The sequence below is a fragment of the Cherax quadricarinatus genome, chromosome 41, assembly GCF_038502225.1.
Source record: "Cherax quadricarinatus isolate ZL_2023a chromosome 41, ASM3850222v1, whole genome shotgun sequence".
In the NCBI taxonomy this organism is placed as follows: domain Eukaryota; kingdom Metazoa; phylum Arthropoda; class Malacostraca; order Decapoda; family Parastacidae; genus Cherax; species Cherax quadricarinatus.
The window spans coordinates 12539266-12560498 of NC_091332.1; the positions used below are offsets into that span (position 1 = coordinate 12539266).

Sequence of the window (21233 nt, forward strand, 5' to 3'; positions counted from 1 at the left end):
ATACAATGGCAGTATAGACTGTCTTTCTCTCCGTCAGTGATTCAAACAAGCGACCATTAGGTTGTAACGACCAGCAGACTGTAACGACCAGTAGGCTGTAACGACCAGTAGGTTGTAGCGAACTATTAACACGCGAACTAGTAACAACCTTCGCGTGTGCAGCTGGCAACACTAACACGGGACCAACATGTGCTGCACATCACATTTAAGTGCTCTTGCAATGTTGCAGTTATAAGTAAATCACTGACCAGTTTGCAACACATGAGCCACACTCCAGATGTTGCACTACTTCTGTCTGTTAGGAGAAGTAAGTGATCCTAAAGAATGAGCTAAAAGTACCACATTTCCTGCCAAAACAGACACTTGCGAAGTTCTAGCTCTAAGTGCCACTTCTCATACCTTAAAGTGCTGTGAACACATAATATTCAAGACGAGTGCACAAGTAATTTGAAGAGTACCATATATGGTGTGACTTTCTTGTTTTGAAGATTCTCATTATCCACCCTATCATTTTCCTGGTCCTTGCTGTAGTTACCTTACTGTATAAAATAGGATGTAACTTACGTACCTCTGTACGTATGTTACACCCTATTTTTGGTGTCAGCTTATTGTTTGGTGTTTGTATATTCAGAGATTAATTATTAATATTAATGTAAGGATTACTATTATATCAAAGGAACACCTCATCAGTGGTTATATTGAGGATAACGTCCGTCTGGGTTGTAATAACCACTATTATCTCCTTTACGTATTATCTATTATTTGTGATCCCCTTCAGAAAAATGTTCTTTTATTCCGATAAGAGGGTCTTGATCCAGGGAACTGGATTTATTCTCCTCTTCTTGAAACGAACCTGAATGCCTTCCATTTCTCAAGTGTTATATAACCCCTACGAGTTTATCACTCACCCCGAGCAAACAAAAAAAACTGACAGTGAGATACCGTGGAGCGGCTGTTACAAACTGGTAACATCCGAAGAAGAGGTGCGCGTTGTTACGTTTTGGTAAATTACAAAGTGTAGCCTCCACCTCCACCCTTCTCCTACCTACCAGGCTGAGAGGAAGTTCAGTTCGTGACTGCTGCCAACCCGGGGATGACGTAAGCGATGGTCAATCTGTCTTCAATGACACAGTCTCAAGCGCACAATTTTGGAACGTGTAATTTTTACATCGTCTCACATTTTTAACAACATTATCATACTCATTGAGAAGACTATCTTTGATGGGTTCTAAGAGTTTTGCTACTCTCGTAGTCCGGCTCTGGGCCAGGTTTGTCTGGTGCTTGCCTGGTCAACCAGGCTGTTGCTGCTGGCGGCCTTCTGGTCCACAAATCTGTCACAGCCTGGTTGATCTGGCACTTAGAGAAAATTGTCGTTTCCTCTTAAAAACTCATATACTTGGTCCAGCAGTGTTTCTGATAACTTCTGTTAAGATGTTAAAAAGTCTGGGACCGCGTATATTTATTCTACACATTTCCTGTATCTCTCAATCCAGTATGTTGTTATGCCAGCGTGCAGACTGGGGACCTGGCCCTTAAATACTTTCTAGATATATATTATCATGTGTTTCTCCTATTCTCCACAGAGTACTTATTTAGGATTTTGAGACATTCCCAGTAATTTAAAATCTTTACTGGCTTTATGTAGGCAGTATATAATGTTTGAATCTGTTTCACCTGTCAACAGCGAAGGTCACTTCAAGCAAGAGAGCAAAACCAATTTGAAAAAAGTGTCATTATTATCATTATTTCTCTTGTCCTCAAAGTCCTCATTATCCACCTCGTCATTTTCCTGGCCGTCGTGACATTTGCCTTACTGTGTTCTTTGATAGAAAAGTCAGCCGACATTATTACACCCAGATCCTTCACATGTTCCTTTCGTTCTGTTTGGTACTCCTCCTGTGTTTTAGACAGTGTTCCTTTTATTCCTCATTTTTTCCCGAATTATGAATAACAATAGGTTTTCTATACAAGTATGGTAATAATATCACTTTTTCTGACTCAATTGTAAACTATACTTCCTGGACATAAAGTTTATAATATAGCATCTAAACAATTGGAACCTGTCACCACTGAAAGACATATTCCACTGCCCACTGAAATATTTTGCCTATATCTTCTTGCCTTTTTTCCGTGTCTTCTATAGAGTTGATTTTTATGGTTATTTTGGGATCATCTGCAACTGATGATACAAAACTGTTTACCTGGAGTTTACCTGGAGAGAGTGGCAAGTCGTTTTATCTATGTCTGCTACGAGGATAAGAAACAGCAGAGGCGCCAGGTCTGTGCCGTGGAGTGCTGAGCTTGTTACTTTACCTATGCTGGATTTTGGGTTGTGTTCTATATATCTATTAGCTTACTTTTCCAGTTATATCTATCGCCCTAATTTTGTGTGAAATCACTCCATGGGCTGTTCGACTGCCTCCCAGCATACATACTGGGAATCACCAACAGACCCCTGGCTGTCTTCAAGAGGGAGATGGGAATGCGCCTAAAGTCAGTTCCTGACTAACCAGGCTATGGTTCATAATTCGGTTTGCGTGCTACCAACAGTAACAGCCTGGTTCACCAGGCCCTGGTCCACCGCGAGGCCTGGTCATGGACCGGGCGGCGGGGGCGTTGACCCCCGGAACATCCTCAAGGGATAATCCAGGTATAGATAGCATTTGTCAAAAGCCTTTCCAAAATCCGTATACACCATATATGCGTTTTGGTTTTCTTCCAAAGCCTCCGTAATTTTGTCACAATGCTTTATTAGTTGTAACAGGCACGATCTTCCTGCTTCTGTAGACTACACTCACAAAAACACATCTTACATTATATCACTGTGAACTGAGCGTCAGCACTGGGCTGCGCGTGAATTTACTGTGTCCTGAGTTAGGACACTCACTGTCGAGTGGTTTGTAACGAAAATTTTTTTTTAGGCATCTGTGTGTGTGTGATGAATGGTTTGGAAAACCGACAAGTTGAAGATTGAGACACTTATGCAGCATATGGGAATCTTTATTCAGGAAACGTTTCGCCACACAGTGGCTTCATCAGTCCAATACAAAGAGGAAGGCGTAAGGAGAGGAGTGTGAGGTAATCAGTCCCTCAGCCTGGAGTCGATGTGTTCAGTCCATCAAGATTGATGGACTGAACACATCGACTCCAGGCTGAGGGACTGATTACCTCACACTCCTCCTCTCCTTACGCCTTCCTCTTTGTATTGGACTGATGAAGCCACTGTGTGGCGAAACGTTTCCTGAATAAAGATTCCCATATGCTGCATAAGTGTCTCAATCTTCATCTGTGTGTGTGCACAGACTGTGTGCTTAAGCGCACAGACTGTGCTTAATGTCTTTGGATTAGCTAACGTGTTTGGTGTATTGATATACTGAAGTATTTATGCACTATTTGTTTAACTCCCTTTCAGGAAAAGGCTTGTTTTTGTACACTAAATATTATTAACTGAAATTTACATTTGACCGGTTTTGTAGACTCGGCTAGTTCTGGATTGAACACACTCTGATTTTCTTTGTCTACACTCTTTAGTAACTCTGGTAATTATAATATATATATATATATATATATATATATATATATATATATATATATATATATATATATATATATATATATATATACATATACATATAAGGAATTCGCAAGAGCAGGCGAAATATACACAAACATTGATCTCTGGCCGAAGGAGACTCGAACCTACGAACCTTGGAACAAGGTACACAGTGCCTTACCATTCTCACCACACTGGACCAATACCTTGGCGTCCAGCTTGCGCTAGACGTTTGATCCAAGGCAGCCAGCTTTCAGGAAGAAGGCTTACAGCTTTTCACTATATAATATATATATATATATATTTATATATATATATATATATATACACATATATATATATATATATATGAGAGAGAGAGAGGGGAGGGGGAGGGGGAGGGAGAGGCAAGTAATAGGAAGGCAGTAATGAAGACATATCAGGACTAGTTAGGCCAGTCAATCAGGTAGATGGATTAGGTACAAAGCAGAGAGCATCTTAAGGAAAGTGGAAAAGGAAGTACAAACAAAAAGACAACGTAAGTAACAAATGAAGAAGCGCTTCAGGTTAGGGGCCGGCCAGGCCACCATGTTCTGTTTTTTGCCTCACCAGGTCCAAAATTGAGGTTTTGCATGTGAAGGCCACGTGGACGGCCAGTGTCGTGTGTGTGGTGGGGGGAGGGGAGAAAGAGGCCAATCCTTATACTATCTCCTTGGGAGGTTACCTGACTACCCGCATAGCCAGATCCCTTAATTATGGTCCTGGGATGACAGTCTTCTGTGACCAGATCCCTATAATGTGGTCAGAGATCCCCAGTCTAGTCGTCATCAGAAACCCCAGGTCTAGTGTTCATCAGAAACCCCAGGTCTACTGTTCATCAGAAACCCCAGGTCTACTGTTCATCAGACATGTTCTACTGTGGCCAGAGACGAGAGTTTTTTGAGTTAACTCTGACGAGTCAAGAATGTTTTCACAGGCCCAGTCTGGCCACACCAGCCTGGCCACATTACTACGTAGCTCACACTCAAAAAACTACATGTCAAAAAAAGGTAATTGAGGCCTGTCGTGACTAGGGCAGGCTGATGTACGTTCCCCTTCCCGCTGCCCCTCGTCCCTTGCTTCTTTCCCTTTGAAGGGTTTCGAGAGTTTTCCTGCTCACGCAGCCCAGACACCCCTAACAATACCTCCCTTCTTTCCCTTTCTCCTAACCATGCCTCTCGTGTCCCTACTTCCCGTACCAGCTATACCATCGCCATTACCCTTCTCACAATTCACCTGTAGGTCAACATCACGAATAGTTTCATCGCTAAAATAAGTACTAAAGTCAACTCAGCGTATATATACTGAGAGACGTCTCTATACACTGCTGGTACACAATGTAAGTGTACAATAGGTGCACGATCTAGCAGATGTACACTGCAGATGTGGAGTGTAGGTGTAGTGTCTCAGGTAGAGTGAAGCAGGTGCAGATGAGGTGTAATGGAACAGGTGTAGGCTGATGTATGTTACTCACCTCACAGTTGGTCTGGCTGACGTTGTTCATGTTAACCCGGATGACCTTGTCCCTGGAAAGAAAAATATTAACTTAATATGTGCGAGTAAGTGAATGATGGTTAGATGAATGGTGAGTAGATGAACGGAGGATAAAAAATGATGAGTACATGTGGTTAGATTAATAGTCGGTAGAACGGCAGGCTTGTAACTTCATGTCCTCAGTTGGATGCCCTGGAATACAACTTACAACTGTTTGTTATTGTTGTTTGGTTGCAAGTGGGATGAAGACAGTGGTGTATTACAAACCATTCTGAAAAAATACCCCGACTTTGCTCACTGTAAATAAAGCATTATCACATTTTGTGTGTGTGACCTAATTCATGTCTGCATAAAAAAACTCATTACGATTGTGACCAGATATAAACATGTAAATAGTTCACTATCGCTGTAACTTGTTCTAGCTATCAAAACTTTGCGGCCCAGTCCCTAGACCCATTAGGTACCTCTGTAATCTTTTGACTACCACCCACAGGATGGATATGAGGTGCATAATAAAAGATATTAAACTCAAGTGGGGTGAAAAGATGCACTCTGGATTTGTTGCGAGGACGGGAGGTCTCTGCACAGACTTGCACTCTAGGAAAAGAGGTTTCATGGGAGCCCGTTTCCCGCTCACTCTTACCTTGCTATGAGTTCTCGGGGTCACTACAGACTACCGAGTGTTGGGAACACCTGTCTGTGTTCCTCAACCACTTGAAAGATAAGTTGCTTCTGCTTCTCATTCTTTGACAGGGCCAAGTTGTATTCGTTAATGAGGACAACACGTCACTTGGCGAAGTCACTGGCTGCATAAAATACGAGCGTGCAGTCACACGCGGTCTTATAATTATCTACGCGACTGTCACTCAGCCGAAAGGGTGAATGTTCAGCTTTCCGGTCAAGAGGACCCAGTGACAAAATCAGCGACAGTCTTCCCATCTCAGGATGCTGCGGTCGCTGCAATCTGGATCCAATTGGCACTCAGGAGTCTCCTTATCCAAGACCTCAAGTTCACGATAGTCGTCACACGGCTGAGCAAGTTGACCTACACAGATGATAATGGTCTCATCTCGTTTAGCTCTCAGGGCCTCGGTGTCTACTTCGTCTAAGACGGCGACGTTTAATTGGTGTGCTTATGTTATGTGTTACGATTACGTTCTATTTTCCAATGAAGAGGAGAATGCCGGGTCCGGTCGAAGCGCCGAGGAAATCCGTGAACACATTTTCAGCCAAATTTTTATCATGTGGTGACACAGGCGAAGTGAAGAATGCATACTACTGTTGAGTTTCTGTTGCAGAGTGCAGCACCCATTCTTCAACCCCGCACTGTGTCGAAAATCATCATTTGTATTTGGTTTTCAGCCCTCTATTCCTCATGACACTGAAGAACAGCTGCTGCCAGTTGTTCTCGAGTCCTTGAAGACAGCAGTGAGACTTCAAGTAGCATTGATATGTCTTCCTCTAAGACAAGGACAGGAAGCTGGTACACTTTCCTCTGACTGGTAAGGTCCGAGGTATCAACCGCCCTAACTTAGTGGTGCGAGTCACGGCTCTCATCACCCAGGTGAGTCTCCACCACTCCTTGCACTGAATAACCCGCATGGGTTTAGCGTTTCGAATACACAATAATATCATTAAGGTCAGGGATCAAATCACCGTCCAGCCAAGAATAAAAAAATACATGGCGAGATTGGGAAGCAACTTGTCATCACAGCGTACAATGAGGGGCGCGTTGGGAACAAGATATTCTTTTATCGTTGCAGCAATCTTCTCTCGGTGTTGCATCCTCTTGCAAAGAATAGAGCCTGAACTAATGGAGAGTTCGGCTGGATCATGACCAAAATTTCAAAAAGTTTGTGTGTGGGGGGACGGGAAACTATATGTCCACCACAGCATTATTAGTGCACTTAATACACTTCAATCATTGCAAAGTTGAACCTCGACGTGACTCCTCTACACAGTACAGTGTGTCCATTACGAAGCTTCATATTTGTTTACTCAACATTTTCAACAATATTACGGGAAATCACAATAAAAAGATGCCCCATCCTAATTATATATAATATATATATAATATAATATAATATATATATATGTCGTGCCGAATATGTAAAACTGGTCAATTAGCAAGAACTCATTTAAAATTAAGTCCTTTCTAAAATTTTCTCTTATACGTTTAAAGATATATATTTTTCATTAATGTTGATGTAAAAAATTATAATTTTGCACCAAAAGAATCTTAGAAAACTTACCTAACCTTATTATAACAAGCGTAATTTATTTTAGCCTAACCCAACTAAATATATTTTAGATTTGTTTACAATAATTTAATACTAAACAAATACAGTGAAATATATATTTTCTTCGTTAGGTTCAGAATGATTTTGGCGAAATTATTGCATACACAAATTTTCACTTATCCTATATGGCAAGATAAGCGTTGCTATTTAAGCCAAGATCGCAAGTTCTGCCTATTCGGCACGACATATATTTTATATATATATATATATATATATACATATATTTATATATATATATATATATATATATATATATATATATATATATATATATATATATATATATAATTGCAAAATAACCACTGTGAAAAAAGTCAGTTTCCAGGCACTTTCCTGATTTCTCACATTATCATGGAACTAAAAATAATAGGACAGAGGAAAGCTTATAAGGCTGAGATACCACCTCACATACCACGTGACACCTGAGGTGATATCTCAGCCTTATAAGCCTTCTGCTGTCCTACTATTCTTACAATTTCTAGATAATGTGAGAAATCAGGAAAGCGCCTGGAAATTCACTATTTTTTCACAGTGGTTGTTTTGCACACTGTGTAATATTTACGGGTATCGACTTCACCAGAAACCAAACACAGGTGGTACTGGAGAAAGCTGAACATTTCTGCACTGCATGACACTACAAAGTCAGAGAATACTAAGTTTCATGTTTGGTACAATTGTTTTAAACCTAACCAAAAATATCAGTAAATGTCAATTAAAAAATAATTAGTTCCCAAAGCCGCCACTATGGTGTTTACACAACTGAAAATTTATACGAAACCTGAAGTACATTTCGGGAATAAAAAAAAAATCAATGGAGGTTTGAGACAGACTGACCAAGAGTCTATTTGAATGTATCTTGACCACTTCCTTCCTTTCCTCCAACTTGTTTTCCTCCTCTCTTTCTCCGCCTAACAAACCTTTATCGATAAACACAGCATTTATGTTTCTTTTCCCTCTACTCCTTTACCTCTTCCAGTTTTCTTCCCATTACCCATCTCCATCTTTAATGGATGCATCTCTTCGCTTTCCTTCCTTTCCCCCCTCACTTTGGCTTTCTCCTTTACCCCGTTACCCACTTGTCAATGGGTGAGGGGCAGCTCCCCTGCCTCTCTAACCTGCTTCTATGCGACCTTGACGTCAAGTGTTTACACCAGGTAGAGCTCCAATACCTCTCCTGTTTGACTATGCTAATTTGTGCCTCTGATGCAATGTTCCCTTTCTCCACACACACACACACACACACACACACACGTCACACCTACCTACACCCCCTAACACTCGTCAAACACCTACACTTTGTAACAAACCCACCTACACCTATTACACCCATTAAACGCCTGCTACACTCCGTAACACACACTCCAATCAATAACAAATATGAAGCACCTGATACACTCCCTAACATACCCATCACACGTCGAACACTTGCTACAATTCCTAAAGCACCCGTGAAACACCTGCTATACTCCTTAATGCACCCGTCAAACATCTGCCACACCCATAAATGAGATTTAAAAAGATTTAAAAAGCTCTTTTAAAATACGCAAAAACTACATCCAGTATCAGGTCCTTGCTTAAAGCAGACAACCTACGCTGATGACACCAAAGAAATGAGTGAAATACTAAAGTCACAATATAGCTGTGTTCAATGAGCCATCAGTCTGATGAGTCTAATGACTTTTTCATGAAACTTCAAAAAAAAAAAAAAGATCCTCAAAACTAACCTAACCCTAACCCATTAATTAACAGGATGTCCATGCACCTTGTTCCCAGAGTTCTGGAACTTCAAATTCATCGATATTTGTTAAAAACTGCACTATCTTGTGCCTTGAATATCCTATGGAGATGGTGTCTGGATACAGCAGTCTCTTTATCCATCATGTGGATATTTGATGCCACTGCTCCCCAGGTTGTGGTTTGTCTACGCCGGAATGATCACACACATCAACCAGGAAGCCTGAAGTGTGTTTCAGGAATAATCATCCCCGTGGTCAGGTTTCAGACCAGGAAGGATTCTTTACTGAAAGCTTATCATTGATACTAGCTGTACGTAGCCCCCGGCAGCCCCTCAAACTGCTGTTTTATTTTCACACGTGACCATAACACTAATATCAAACGCTGTACGACAAATACATGTTTACTGCCAGTTTATTAAAATAATAATAATAATAAATAACGTTAGTATCAGCGGAAAGGTTGCAGCAGCGGGGGTGCTGCCTATACCCCAATTATATGTAAAAAACGTGTCACCAGCAACTGGCTCAATAAAAGCTCGCTCGTGTAACTGAGATTACCTCCTGCTGGGAGGAAGGTGGAGGAAGCGGGACCCATTGATGGGAGAAAGAGGCAAAATATACTATTTTAAGCAAAGTTAGTTATATCAGTGTGCTACTATCTTACTCTACATGATAGCTATGTACTTCTGTCATATTCCATCACATGGAATACGTTTCATACATCAGGTAATGATATCTGTCAGTCTGAGAAGAGGAAACCTCAGTAAGGCGATACAGACAAGTGTTCCTCCACTAAGAGTACAGTAGAGACGGGAACGTCAGTGTTTTCCTTCTAACTGAGCTGAAGTTATTATTACTGTGGAATTGACATCTAGAACAGCTTGTTTGTGGCAGAGATGTTGACACAAGGAGCCAGACTTAGGAGTGAGAGAATACGAGAACGAGAAACACGAGAGGGGCCATAACCTACCAGGGGATAGCTCTGGGAATCACTGCCCCCAAGGTCCGCTCTCCGACGAGGCTTGTTAACTGCCAGTCTTTCATCAGAGCATCGTAGGTAGCAGAGTCTGGGTGTTCAGGAGCAGTTTGTAGGAGCTTACTCGAGTTCCCTCTTTGTAATTTTAGTTATTCTTAAAGTGGGGTGCTGAAAAGCCCTGGATCCATATTCTTTATTTCTCGGTACACTTGTTACACCCTTGCTTTATAGTGATATATTTCACACAGTTTACTATGCTTCCTGCTTTCATGATGGGTTATTTTAGAAGAAATTTAGAACCAGTTCGTCCAGCATATTTCATGTGCAAATTATGATCGTATCTTTCTAGTTTGCGCTACAGTAGTGTCCCTCAACGTCCCACATTGCGTTAATTCCTTAGCGATCTCAGGCTCCTTTAAATACCGCAAGAAGAGCTATATTCTCACTTGTAGGACGGGATTCAATCTACTTAAAGCAGGTTTTTTTCCTATGTAATGTTACGTTTAGCTGGATTTTTGTCAGGCAGAAATTATGCCGGCTCCAACTTAATCTAATCTAGACAAACGCTATGTTTATGAGGAGTTAGACATGTGTCTTATGATAATAATAACAATAATAATAATAATCTTTATTTCTACAAGTACATGTACAACGTATACAGACCTAGCCGACAGCAATGACATAATATATAGAAAATCTTGTTATGTAGAGCATTTCTGGCAAATTAGGTTAATTTTGTCCCCAGGATGCGATCCACACCAGTCGGCTAACACTCAAGTACCTATTTACTACTAGGTGAACAGGGACAACAGTTGTCTTAGGACGCCCTAATGTTTCACCCGTACCGGGGGTCGAATAATACACCTCAATGTGATAACTGAGTGCATTACCAACCCAGCTACGGGACACTCATCAACTTATCACTTTTGTAGACGAATTATCTTCCATCTGTTGAACATAAAACATCACTAGGAATGTTTGTTGTGATGGCACCACTGGACGACTGATAGTGGCAGAGATGCCGGGCTTGCGTGTAGAGTGCCACTCTGACACGCCCAACGTGACATGATTAAAGTGGTAAATCAGGAATCAAAGTCCCTGATACCTTTGATGTTCAATTATAAATGTGTCAGTAGCAGGGAGGAGGCAGCGTCAGGTCCAGCGCTGACACCCCTGACTCACAACGTTCATTAAATATCCTGGGGTTAGGAATAGCCCCTTCAGAAGGCTGAAAGAGGAACAGCCCCTTGAGAAGGTCGTGTTAGGAACAGCTCCTTCAGAAGGTCGTGTTAGGAACAGCTCCTTCAGAAGGTCGTGTTAGGAACAGCTCCTTCAGAAGGTCGTGTTAGGAACAGCTCCTTCAGAAGGTCGTGTTAGGAACAGCTCCTTCAGAAGGTCGTGTTAGGAACAGCTCCTTCAGAAGGTCGTGTTAGGAACAGCCCCTTCAGAAGGTCGTGTTAGGAACAGCTTCTTCAGAAGGTCGTGTTAGGAACAGCTCCTTCAGAAGGTCGTGTTAGGAACAGCTCCTTCAGAAGGTCGTGTTAGGAACAGCCCCTTCAGAAGGCCGTGTTAGGAACAGCCCCTTCAGAAGGCCATGTTAGGAATAGCCCCTTAAGAAAGCCGTTTTAGGAACAGCCCTTTCAGAAGGCCGTGTTAGGAACAGCCCCTTCAGAAGGTCGTGAGAGGAACAGCCCCTTCAGAATACCGTGTTAGGAACAGCCCCTTCAGAAGGTCGTGTTAGGAACAGCCCCTTCAGAATACCATGTTAGGAACAGCCCCTTCAGAAGGTCGTGTTAGGAACAGCCCCTTCAGAAGGCCGTGTCAGGAACAGCCCCTTCAGAAGATCGTGTTAGGAACAGCCCCTTCAGAAGGTCGTGTTAGGAACAGCCCCTTCAGAAGGTCGTGTTAGGAACAGCCCCTTTAGAATACCGTGTTAGGAACAGCCCCTTCAGAATACCGTGTTAGGAACAGCCCCTTCAGAAGGCCGTGTCAGGAGCAGCCCCTTCAGAATACCGTGTTAGGAACAGCCCCTTCAGAAGGTCGTGTTAGGAACAGCCCCTTCAGAATACCGCGTTAGGAACAGCCCCTTCAGAAGGTCGTGTTCCCCTAATGCTTGATGGGAGGCTGTTGAACAGTCTTGAGCCCCGGACACTTATGGTGTTTTCTCTTAGTATACCAATGGCGCATCGCCATTGGTATTTTGCATCGCCTGCCCAGTCTTTTACTTTAGTAGGGAGTGATTTCTGTGTGCAGATTTGGGACCATTCCTTTCAGGATTTTCCACCTGGAGGTTATTCCGGGGATCAACGCCCCCGCGGCCCGGTCCATGACCAGGCCTCCCGATGGATCAGGGCCTGATCAACTAGGCTGTTACTGCTGGCCGCACGCAGTCCGACGTACGAGCCACAGCCCGGCTGATCCGGCACTGACTTTAGGTATCTGTCCAGCTCTCTCTTGAAGGCAGCCAGGGGTTTATTGGCAATTCCCCTAATGCTTGATGGGAGGCTGTTGAACAGTTTTGGGCCCCGGACACTTCAAGTGTAGATTATGATATATCTCTCCCTCCTGCGTTCCAACGAGTACAAGTCAAGTGCTTCCAAGCGTTCCCAGTAGTTAAGGTGCTTGACAGAACTTATACGTGCAGTAAAGGATCTCTGTACACTCTCTAGATCTGCAATTTCACCTGCTTTGAATGGAGATGTTAATGTACAGCAGTATTCCAGCCTAGAGAGAACACGTGATTTGAAAAGGATCATCATTGACTTGGCATTTCTCGTTTTGAACGTTCTCATTATCCATCCTATCGTTTTCTTTGCACTTGTGATCGTGGCACTGTTGTGATCCTTGAAAGTGGCTGATAAAGCCACTGTGTGGCGAAACGTTTCCACAATATACTCAAATGTTGCACATTTGTCCAATTTATCAACTTGTCGGTTCTCTGAATCATTTGTCTATACTCCAAATATTTAATGAAAAATACTACAATACCATTTCAAAATTAAAACTGGCTAAATGGCGCCTACACACTCCACTAACAATACCAACATTCCTCGAAGTAGGATTCACTAGTATTTAAAAACTGAAACCGACCAGAAGAGGTTTTCAAAGATAATAGCTGCGAATAGTAACAGCCTGATTGATCACACACTCAACACGGGGTAGATGGCTGATCTCGGACCGGGCCGCAGGAGCGATGATCCCCGGAACGATCATCAGGAAACTTTATAGCTACTCTCCCTCCCTCAGCAACTCCCATTTCATCCACTAACCACCCTCCCCATTACCTTCCTCCCCGTCAAATTTATTATTCTCTGTAGAGTCTTACAAAGCTTGAATTAATTGGCTACAGAAAGGTTCAAAAGAGTAAACACACTGCTCAAGCCTGGGACAAAGACCCATTTACCTCGTAGTCTTCTGAGGGTCCCACTGGGGTGAGACGGGAAAAAACGGGAGGCGGGAATGGAAAAAAAGGGAAGCGAAGGTAGAGGCAACACAAATAGTGAGAGAGTAAAGGGGCACTGGAACGGCGTTAGTGGAAAGGATGTGGACAAAAGAGAAAGAGGGAAGGAACAGTCAGGCAAAGGGAGATCGTGGAGAAGGGAATCGTGGTGTACACACACACACACACACACACACACACACACACACACACACACACAGGAAGAGATCAGGGCAGGAGATATATCAGAACTGCAACATATACAGAGATCATTTACGGTCTGCACAGAGCCAATAAAGCATTTAAATTATTAGATACGCCTTAAAGTCATAAATATGTACTCAGTGAAGCGAAGGAGAGATGCATGATAATTTATATGTGGAAAGTAATTGAGAGGCTGCTTCTAAATTTGCACACTGCCATAAACATACTGGAGTGAGAGAGACGAATGTGTAAAATAAATCCTGGGAAAAAACAGGAGTGCTGTGGGCACAATAAAAGAATACTGTATCAACATCCGTGGTCACAGACTGTTTAACTGCCGAAACATGTCCGGAAATTTTCAAGAGGAAATTGGACATATACCTCTGCCAAGCGCTGAATTAACCAGGCTGTGATGAATATCTAGACCGGCAGGCCGCCAGCAGTAACAGCCTGGATTATCAGGCAAGCTCCAAAGAAGCTTGGCCAAGGGGCAGGTTGCGAGAGTAAGAAAATTCTCAAAGGCTTTCAAAGGTATATCACAGGTGTATCAATGGAAGTAAATGACAGGTATAACACCTGTGACCGACCAGTGTCCAGTGTTCCTACTCCCGTGGACCGGGGAGTAACAGAAGGAAGAAGGGAGGAGAGGAGGAATACTACTAAGAAGGAGAATGATGGAATACCTATGAGGAAGAGGAAAAAAAGTGAGGAAGAAAAGAATATAAAGGTAGTAAGGGAAGATGAGGGGTGGTGGTAGCAGCAGCAGTAATAGCAACACCAGTTGCAGTAGTATCAATAGCAGCAGCAGTAGTAGCACTAGCAGTAATAGCAGTAGCAGCAACAATAGTAGTACTAGAAGCAATAACAATAGTAGTAGTAGTAGTAGGAGGAGGAGCAGCAGCAGCAGAAATTGCAGCAACAGTAGTAGTAGTAGTAGTAGTGGTAGCAGTAATAATAATAGTAGTAGTAATAATAGTAGTAGTAGGAGCAGTAGCAGGAAGAGTTGGATGCTACTAGCAGCAGGAAGAAGACCAGCAGCAGAAGTAGAAGTCAACCACCATACTAGCTGAGTGGGCCAGCAGCTCGCTGCTGTCCCAGGATTTACGAGACAAGGCCCACCATAAATCGCCAGGTTTTGCTCTGGCCTGACACCGTTTACAAATTTCCCAACTTGTTTGAATTTAATTTACATCATGGCGGAGGTCTCGTTTGAGGCCTTAACACCACCCTGATAATAGTGACGCGCGCGCCCAGGCAGACACTGCCTAGGGACGGAGGGAAGGAAGGACTGGTCGACGGACGGGTGGTGAGAGGGAAGTGCTCGAGGCGGTGATGGTGGGACGGACTGAGGAGGGTGAGGAGTCTGTCAATCCTCTATTTCTTCCACAATCAAATCAAAATGTTTATTTCCTTGTAAAGCTTACAATGTGTGGTTAACATGCTATAAAATATTAATTACAAAGAAGGCCACTAGCATCCCTAGGCATTTCAGGCAGACTAATACTAATTCTTACTCTATATTGATATAGGTTATGGAGCAGTACATTTGAACATATATTATTAGATACATACATAATTAGATGCAAACCCAATTAGGTACATGCATAATTAGATTTACAATAGTGAGGTAGTACATATCACATAATAATATTACAAATGGTAAATATAGTAATGGGACTGGATTTGTCTTGGCGTGATACACTGTTTCTATTAAAACTCTTATAATGGAAGAGTTTCCTAGGCAAACTTTGGACTAACTTAAGATTTAATAGGCGATAGCTATATTAGGAATTTTATGTTTACAGTCATTTGGGTGAGTGTAAGTGTAAATTAGGTCGGAATTAGAGATAATGAGAGGAAGACTATATTGTTTTGGATGTGCTCATGACACACGAAAGAAAATTAGGTGGTTTTAATTTGGTTAGCTATAATGATGGGGTGTGTTTGGGAAATAAGATTTTTTTTAACGGTAGTTTTGAAAATGGTGGCTGATTCTGAGGTTCTAGAGTTTTCAGGCAGGTAGTTCAAGATTTTAGGCCCTTTTATGTACATCGAATTTTTTGTAGAGGTTTAGCCAGACACGCAGAATGTCAAGAGATTTTTGTCTAGTATTGTGTGTATGGGTCCTGTTGTAACTATCAAGAAAGTGTTTTAGGTCAGGATTAATATTAGAATTTATGGTTCTATAGATGTAGGTTGTACAGTAGTAGGTGTGGATGTTCTGTACAGTGAGTACGTTTAGGTCTTTGAAGAGTGGGGGGGGGTGCCTAGAATTAGATTGCATGATAATTCGCACTGCGGTTATTGTTGGATTATTATTGGCTTTACGTGGGTTGCTGCTGTTGATCCCCAGGCACAAATAGTATAGGTGAGGTAGGGATAGATAAGTGAATGGTATATGTGTGTAGGGCTGATTGTGGTACGTAGTAACGTATCTTAAAGAGGATCCAAATCACAATCACAAGAAGGTTTGGATATCGCAAGCAGAGGTAAGAGGAACGCTAGGACGTTCATTCCCACAAGCAACTGTAGTGACAACACACAGTATTGAACCAATACAACTAGTGTCACAACATTCACACAACCCACGCAGTACATTCTCATCATACTATCTCAGCTTTTTGGCTTTATCAACGTCAATTTCTTAATGTTTCATATTTTCCTCAAATGTGTATAATACACACACACATTATATATATATATATATATATATATATATATATATATATATATATATATATATATATGGCATGCGTGAGCGTGTTTGATAGGAGTGAATGGAGACAAATGGTTTTTAATACTTGACGTGCTGTTGGAGTGTGAGCAAAGTAACATTTATGAAGGGATTCAGGGAAACCGGCAGGCCGGACTTGAGTCCTGGAGATGGGAAGTACAGTGCCTGCACTCTGAAGGAGGGGTGTTAATGTTGCAGTTTAAAAACTGTAGTGTAGAGCACCCTTCTGGCAAGACAGTGATGGAGTGAATGATGGTGAAAGTTTTTCTTTTTCGGGCCACCCTGCCTTGGTGGGAGTCGGCCGGTGTGATAAAAAAAAATATATATATATATATATATGTGTGTGTGTGTGTGTGTGTGTGTGTGTGTGTGTGTGTGTGTATCAGTAATGTATCTCTTATATCTTCTGTAATATATTATGTAATAAAATATATCTATTGGTAAAAAAGAATGGCGTGGTAGGGGAAGTGGAATATTGAAACGACTTTAGGAAGAAATCCAAATATACTCTTCTTTGAAGCCTTTTTATCCACTTCTCCGAGGCTATGGGTCCCACAATTTACACCACAGGTGGACCCCATATATATATATATTATATATATGCTAGGAATTCGCAAGAACAGACGAAATATTCACAAACACTGATCTCTGGCTGAAGGAGACTCGAACCTACGAACCTTGGAACAAGGTATGCAGTGCTATACCAACCTAGCTACATTGGTCCAATACCTTGGCGTCTAGTGTGAGCTAGACGTTGATCCAAGGCAGCCAGCTTTCAAGCAGGAGGCTCACAGCATTTCATCTCATCCCCTGCATGCATCAGCCTTACTAGAGATTTTAACAATGCTAGGAATTCGCAAGAACAGGCGATATATATATATATATATATATATATATATATATATATATATATATATATATATATATATATATATATATATATATATATATATATATATAGTTGAATTAGACACATGTACAACTCTTGGGTATCTTTATTGAGGAAACGTTTCGCCACACAGTGGCTTCATCAGTCCATACAAAGGAGAAACTTGAACAGGAGGAGAATGAGGTAATCAGTCCCTCAGCCTTGAGTCAATGTGGTCAGTCACTGTGTGGCGAAACGTTTCCTCAATAAAGATACCCAAGAGTTGTACATGTGTCTAATTCAACATGTCGGTTCTCTGAACCATTCATCTACAATATATATATATACACATATATATATATATAAGTAGTGCTTAAGGCAGCTGAGCGGTCTCTGCGGCTGAGTGGCTTCCTTTTCCTGAGCGGTCTCCTCCGGAACGGTCTGCGGCTGAGCGGTCTCCTTCCTTGACCTCACCCTCGACCACCTCGCCCTCAACCCCCAACGCCCCCCCACCCACGCCCCCCACCCGCGCCCTGCACGCCCACCCGAGCGCCAGCCCATCCACGCAGACCCGCGACCTTGACCTCACCCTCGACCACCTCACCCTCGACCACCTCGCCCTCAACCCCCCACCCGCGCCCCACGCGCCCGCCTGACCGGGGACCGCCCGCGCTGACCCGCGCCTGCCCTCACCTTCTGCAGCGTCGTCCGGATCGCCCCCACCCCCCGAATTTTTTTCAGACTCCACTTCCTCGAATCAAGTCTTTTGGATTCCCCCCTCTGGGGGTAAGCATTCAAAATGGACTCCCACTTGCATCCCAAATTCCCTGCTCTAATTCCTCGGATCAAATTTTTCTCCAAATCAATACCAAGACTCCAACTCCTTGGATCAAGTTTTTCTCGATAATACAAAGACTCCATCTCCTCGGATCAACACCCTTCCCCCACACCACCCACTTCTACCCCAAATATTCCTGCTCTACTTCCTTGGATCAAGTCTTTCTCGACATCAATAATACAAAGACTCCACTTCCTTGAATCAAGTTTTTTGAATTCCCCCCTCTGGGGGTAAGCATTCAAATGAACTCCTCCTATGGGGCATGGTACTTTCTCTTACTACAGGTCTAAACAAGTGTGATGTCACCCCACCTGTGCTTACTCGGCGGTCAGTGACGTCACGTGATGACCTCACACACACAGGCTGAATCTTGACTTCCCCCTATGTCAGTGATGTCACGTGATGACCACACACACACAGGCTGAGTCTTGTCGAGCAGACAATAACTTAAAATGCGGGATAACACTAATACACAATATTTTCATTTATTTATTTATTATACAACCAATGCATTTCATATACATTTCTTGTAATACAACAAAAAAATACAAATTCATTGAAAAAAAAGGTACAATTCATTGATTAAAATCAACATATTTTTCTCAAAGAAATTCTGTGCATTTTGTTCTGGATCTTCTTCATCGTCACCATCTCAATATTACACATTTCATATACAACATAGGGAAAACATTACACATTTTCACTCTTAACCCAGGATAACCCAAATAATTCCACATTTTTTCATTAATACCCACAACAATCCACAATTTCTTTACAAAAGATTCACTCTCCTCAAGTCTAGACATTTTTCTCGTTTTAACTATTTCATCAGAAAAAGTCACCACAACACTTACAACTTATAACCACTTTTCGATAAATTCACTAGTCACAATTTTACGTATTACGAAGTTAATATGCACACACACACACACACACACACACACACACACACACACACACACACACACACACACCTCACTTTACTTTGACCACCTTCAAAACACACTCATAAATCATTTGAATACTCACAAAAGCACCTTTGATCATTTCCAAACAACACTAAAACATTTCCAAGGCAACATTTTGAATACCCCCAAATAAGATTTGACATCTCTAATTTATCTACACTTACATATTTCATTAAATTACAATTCATCCCCCAAACTCCTCCCTCATTCTCCAGATTTTTACAACAGTATCACAAAAACTAACTCAGACACTTTGAACAACACCAAAAACACCATCAATTACCTTTGAATACTCCAAAAACATCATTCGAACACCCCCAAATCACCACTGAATACTCCCAGAACACCTTCATAAATACTCTTGCACATCATTTGAACACCTTCAAAAACACCTTTGAATAGTCTCAATAAGTTGTGGGTGTCTGTGTATTATTTTTTTTCTTTTGGTGATGGTGATATGTTATAGTGCTCATGTTATGTTATAGATGTTGGTGGAAGTGTCGTGGTATTTTTGTGTACGTCTTATTTTTCTGTGAATGTTTAAAAAAATAAGTGTTTTCAGTGATCATAGTAGTTTTGAGATGCATGACCTTAGATTTTTGGTGATCTTGGTGATGAGTGTTGATAGATGATGGTAAACGTGATATGGAATTGGTGATCGTGATTTTTGTGTGAATGATTATAAAAAATGAGTGTTTTCTGTGATATTAGTGATTTTTGAGGTAAGTGAACATGGGTGATTGTTGTTGGTGGTTGTCTTAGATTTATGTGTGTACAAGATATGTTTTCAGTTGATGGTGATCATGTACTGTTTGTGTATTAGGTTTGTGTTCAAGTTTTTCTCTTTTTTTTTGCGCCCATGGGGAAGGAGTTCTTGGATATAGTGATTTGAGGGAATTTCTATAAAATAGGTGTTAGCTGGTGATGCTAAACTTAGTTTCTGGTGATTTTGACAGTGTTTTGGTAGTATTCCGTAGTGATTTGGTAGTAATCAGCAGTGTTTTGGGAGTATTTGGAGGTGTTTGATGGTGTTTTTGAAGGTGTTCAAATGATGTGCAGAGTATTTTTTGAAGATGTTCAGTGGTGTTTTGGCGATGTTCAGAGTTGGTTCAAAGTTAGTCAGTGTGTTAGTTGTGGTAATGTCTCATGTCATATGTGTATGAGTTAGTATTTTTTTTTTTTGTGCTAATGTTGTAAAGTCTGGAGAACGAGGGAGGAGTTAAGAACATAAGAAAAGGAGGAACACTGCAGGAGGCCTGCTGGCCCATACTAGGCAGGTCCTTTACAATTCATCCCACTAACAAAACATTTGCCCAACCCAATTTTCAATGCCACCCAAGAAATAAGCTCTGATGTGAAAGTCCCACTCAAATCCAACCCCTCCCACTCATGTACTTATCCAACCTAGATTTGAAACTACCCAAAGTCCCAGCCTCAATAACCCAACTAGGTAGACTGTTCCACTCATCAACTACCCTATTTCCAAACCAATACTTTCCTATGTCCTTTCTAAATCTAAACTTACCTAATTTAAATCCATTACTGCGCGTTCTCTCTTGGAGAGACATCCTCAAGACCTTATTAATATCCCCTTTATTTATACCTATCTTCCACTTATACACTTCGATCAGGTCTCCCCTCATTCTTCGTCTAACAAGTGAATGTAACTTAAGAGTCTTCAATCTTTCTTCATAAGGAAGATTTCTGATGCTATGTATTAATTTAGTCATCCTACGCTGAATGTTTTCTAACGAATTTATGTCCATTTTGTAATACGGAGACCAGAACTGAGCTGCATAATCTAGGTGAGGCCTTACTAATGATGTATAAAGCTGCAGTATGACCTCTGGACTTCTGTTGCTTACACTTCTTGATATAAATCCCAGTAATCTATTTGCCTTATTACGTACGCTTAGGCATTGCTGTCTTGGTTTAAGGTTGCTGCTCACCATAACCCCCAAGTCCTTCTCGCAATCTGTATGGCTAAGTTCTACATCATTTAATTTATAAGTACTAGTGTTATGGGCACTCCCAAGCCTCAGAACCTTGCATTTATCTACATTGAACTGCATCTGCCACTTTTCTGACCAAGAATAGAGTTTGTT

The 21233-nt window shown here is 41.7% G+C and overlaps 1 protein-coding gene across 1 annotated transcript in view; it reads right to left on the reverse strand.

The window, feature by feature from the left end:
• Sema2a (Semaphorin 2a) overlaps positions 1-21233 on the reverse strand; it is a 162448-nt gene that overhangs the window by 91679 nt on the left and 49536 nt on the right. The window contains exon 2 of the mRNA XM_070092815.1: positions 5046-5097. Within this exon, the coding sequence (XP_069948916.1) occupies positions 5046-5097 (52 nt within the window). The remainder of the gene's footprint in view (positions 1-5045; positions 5098-21233) is intronic.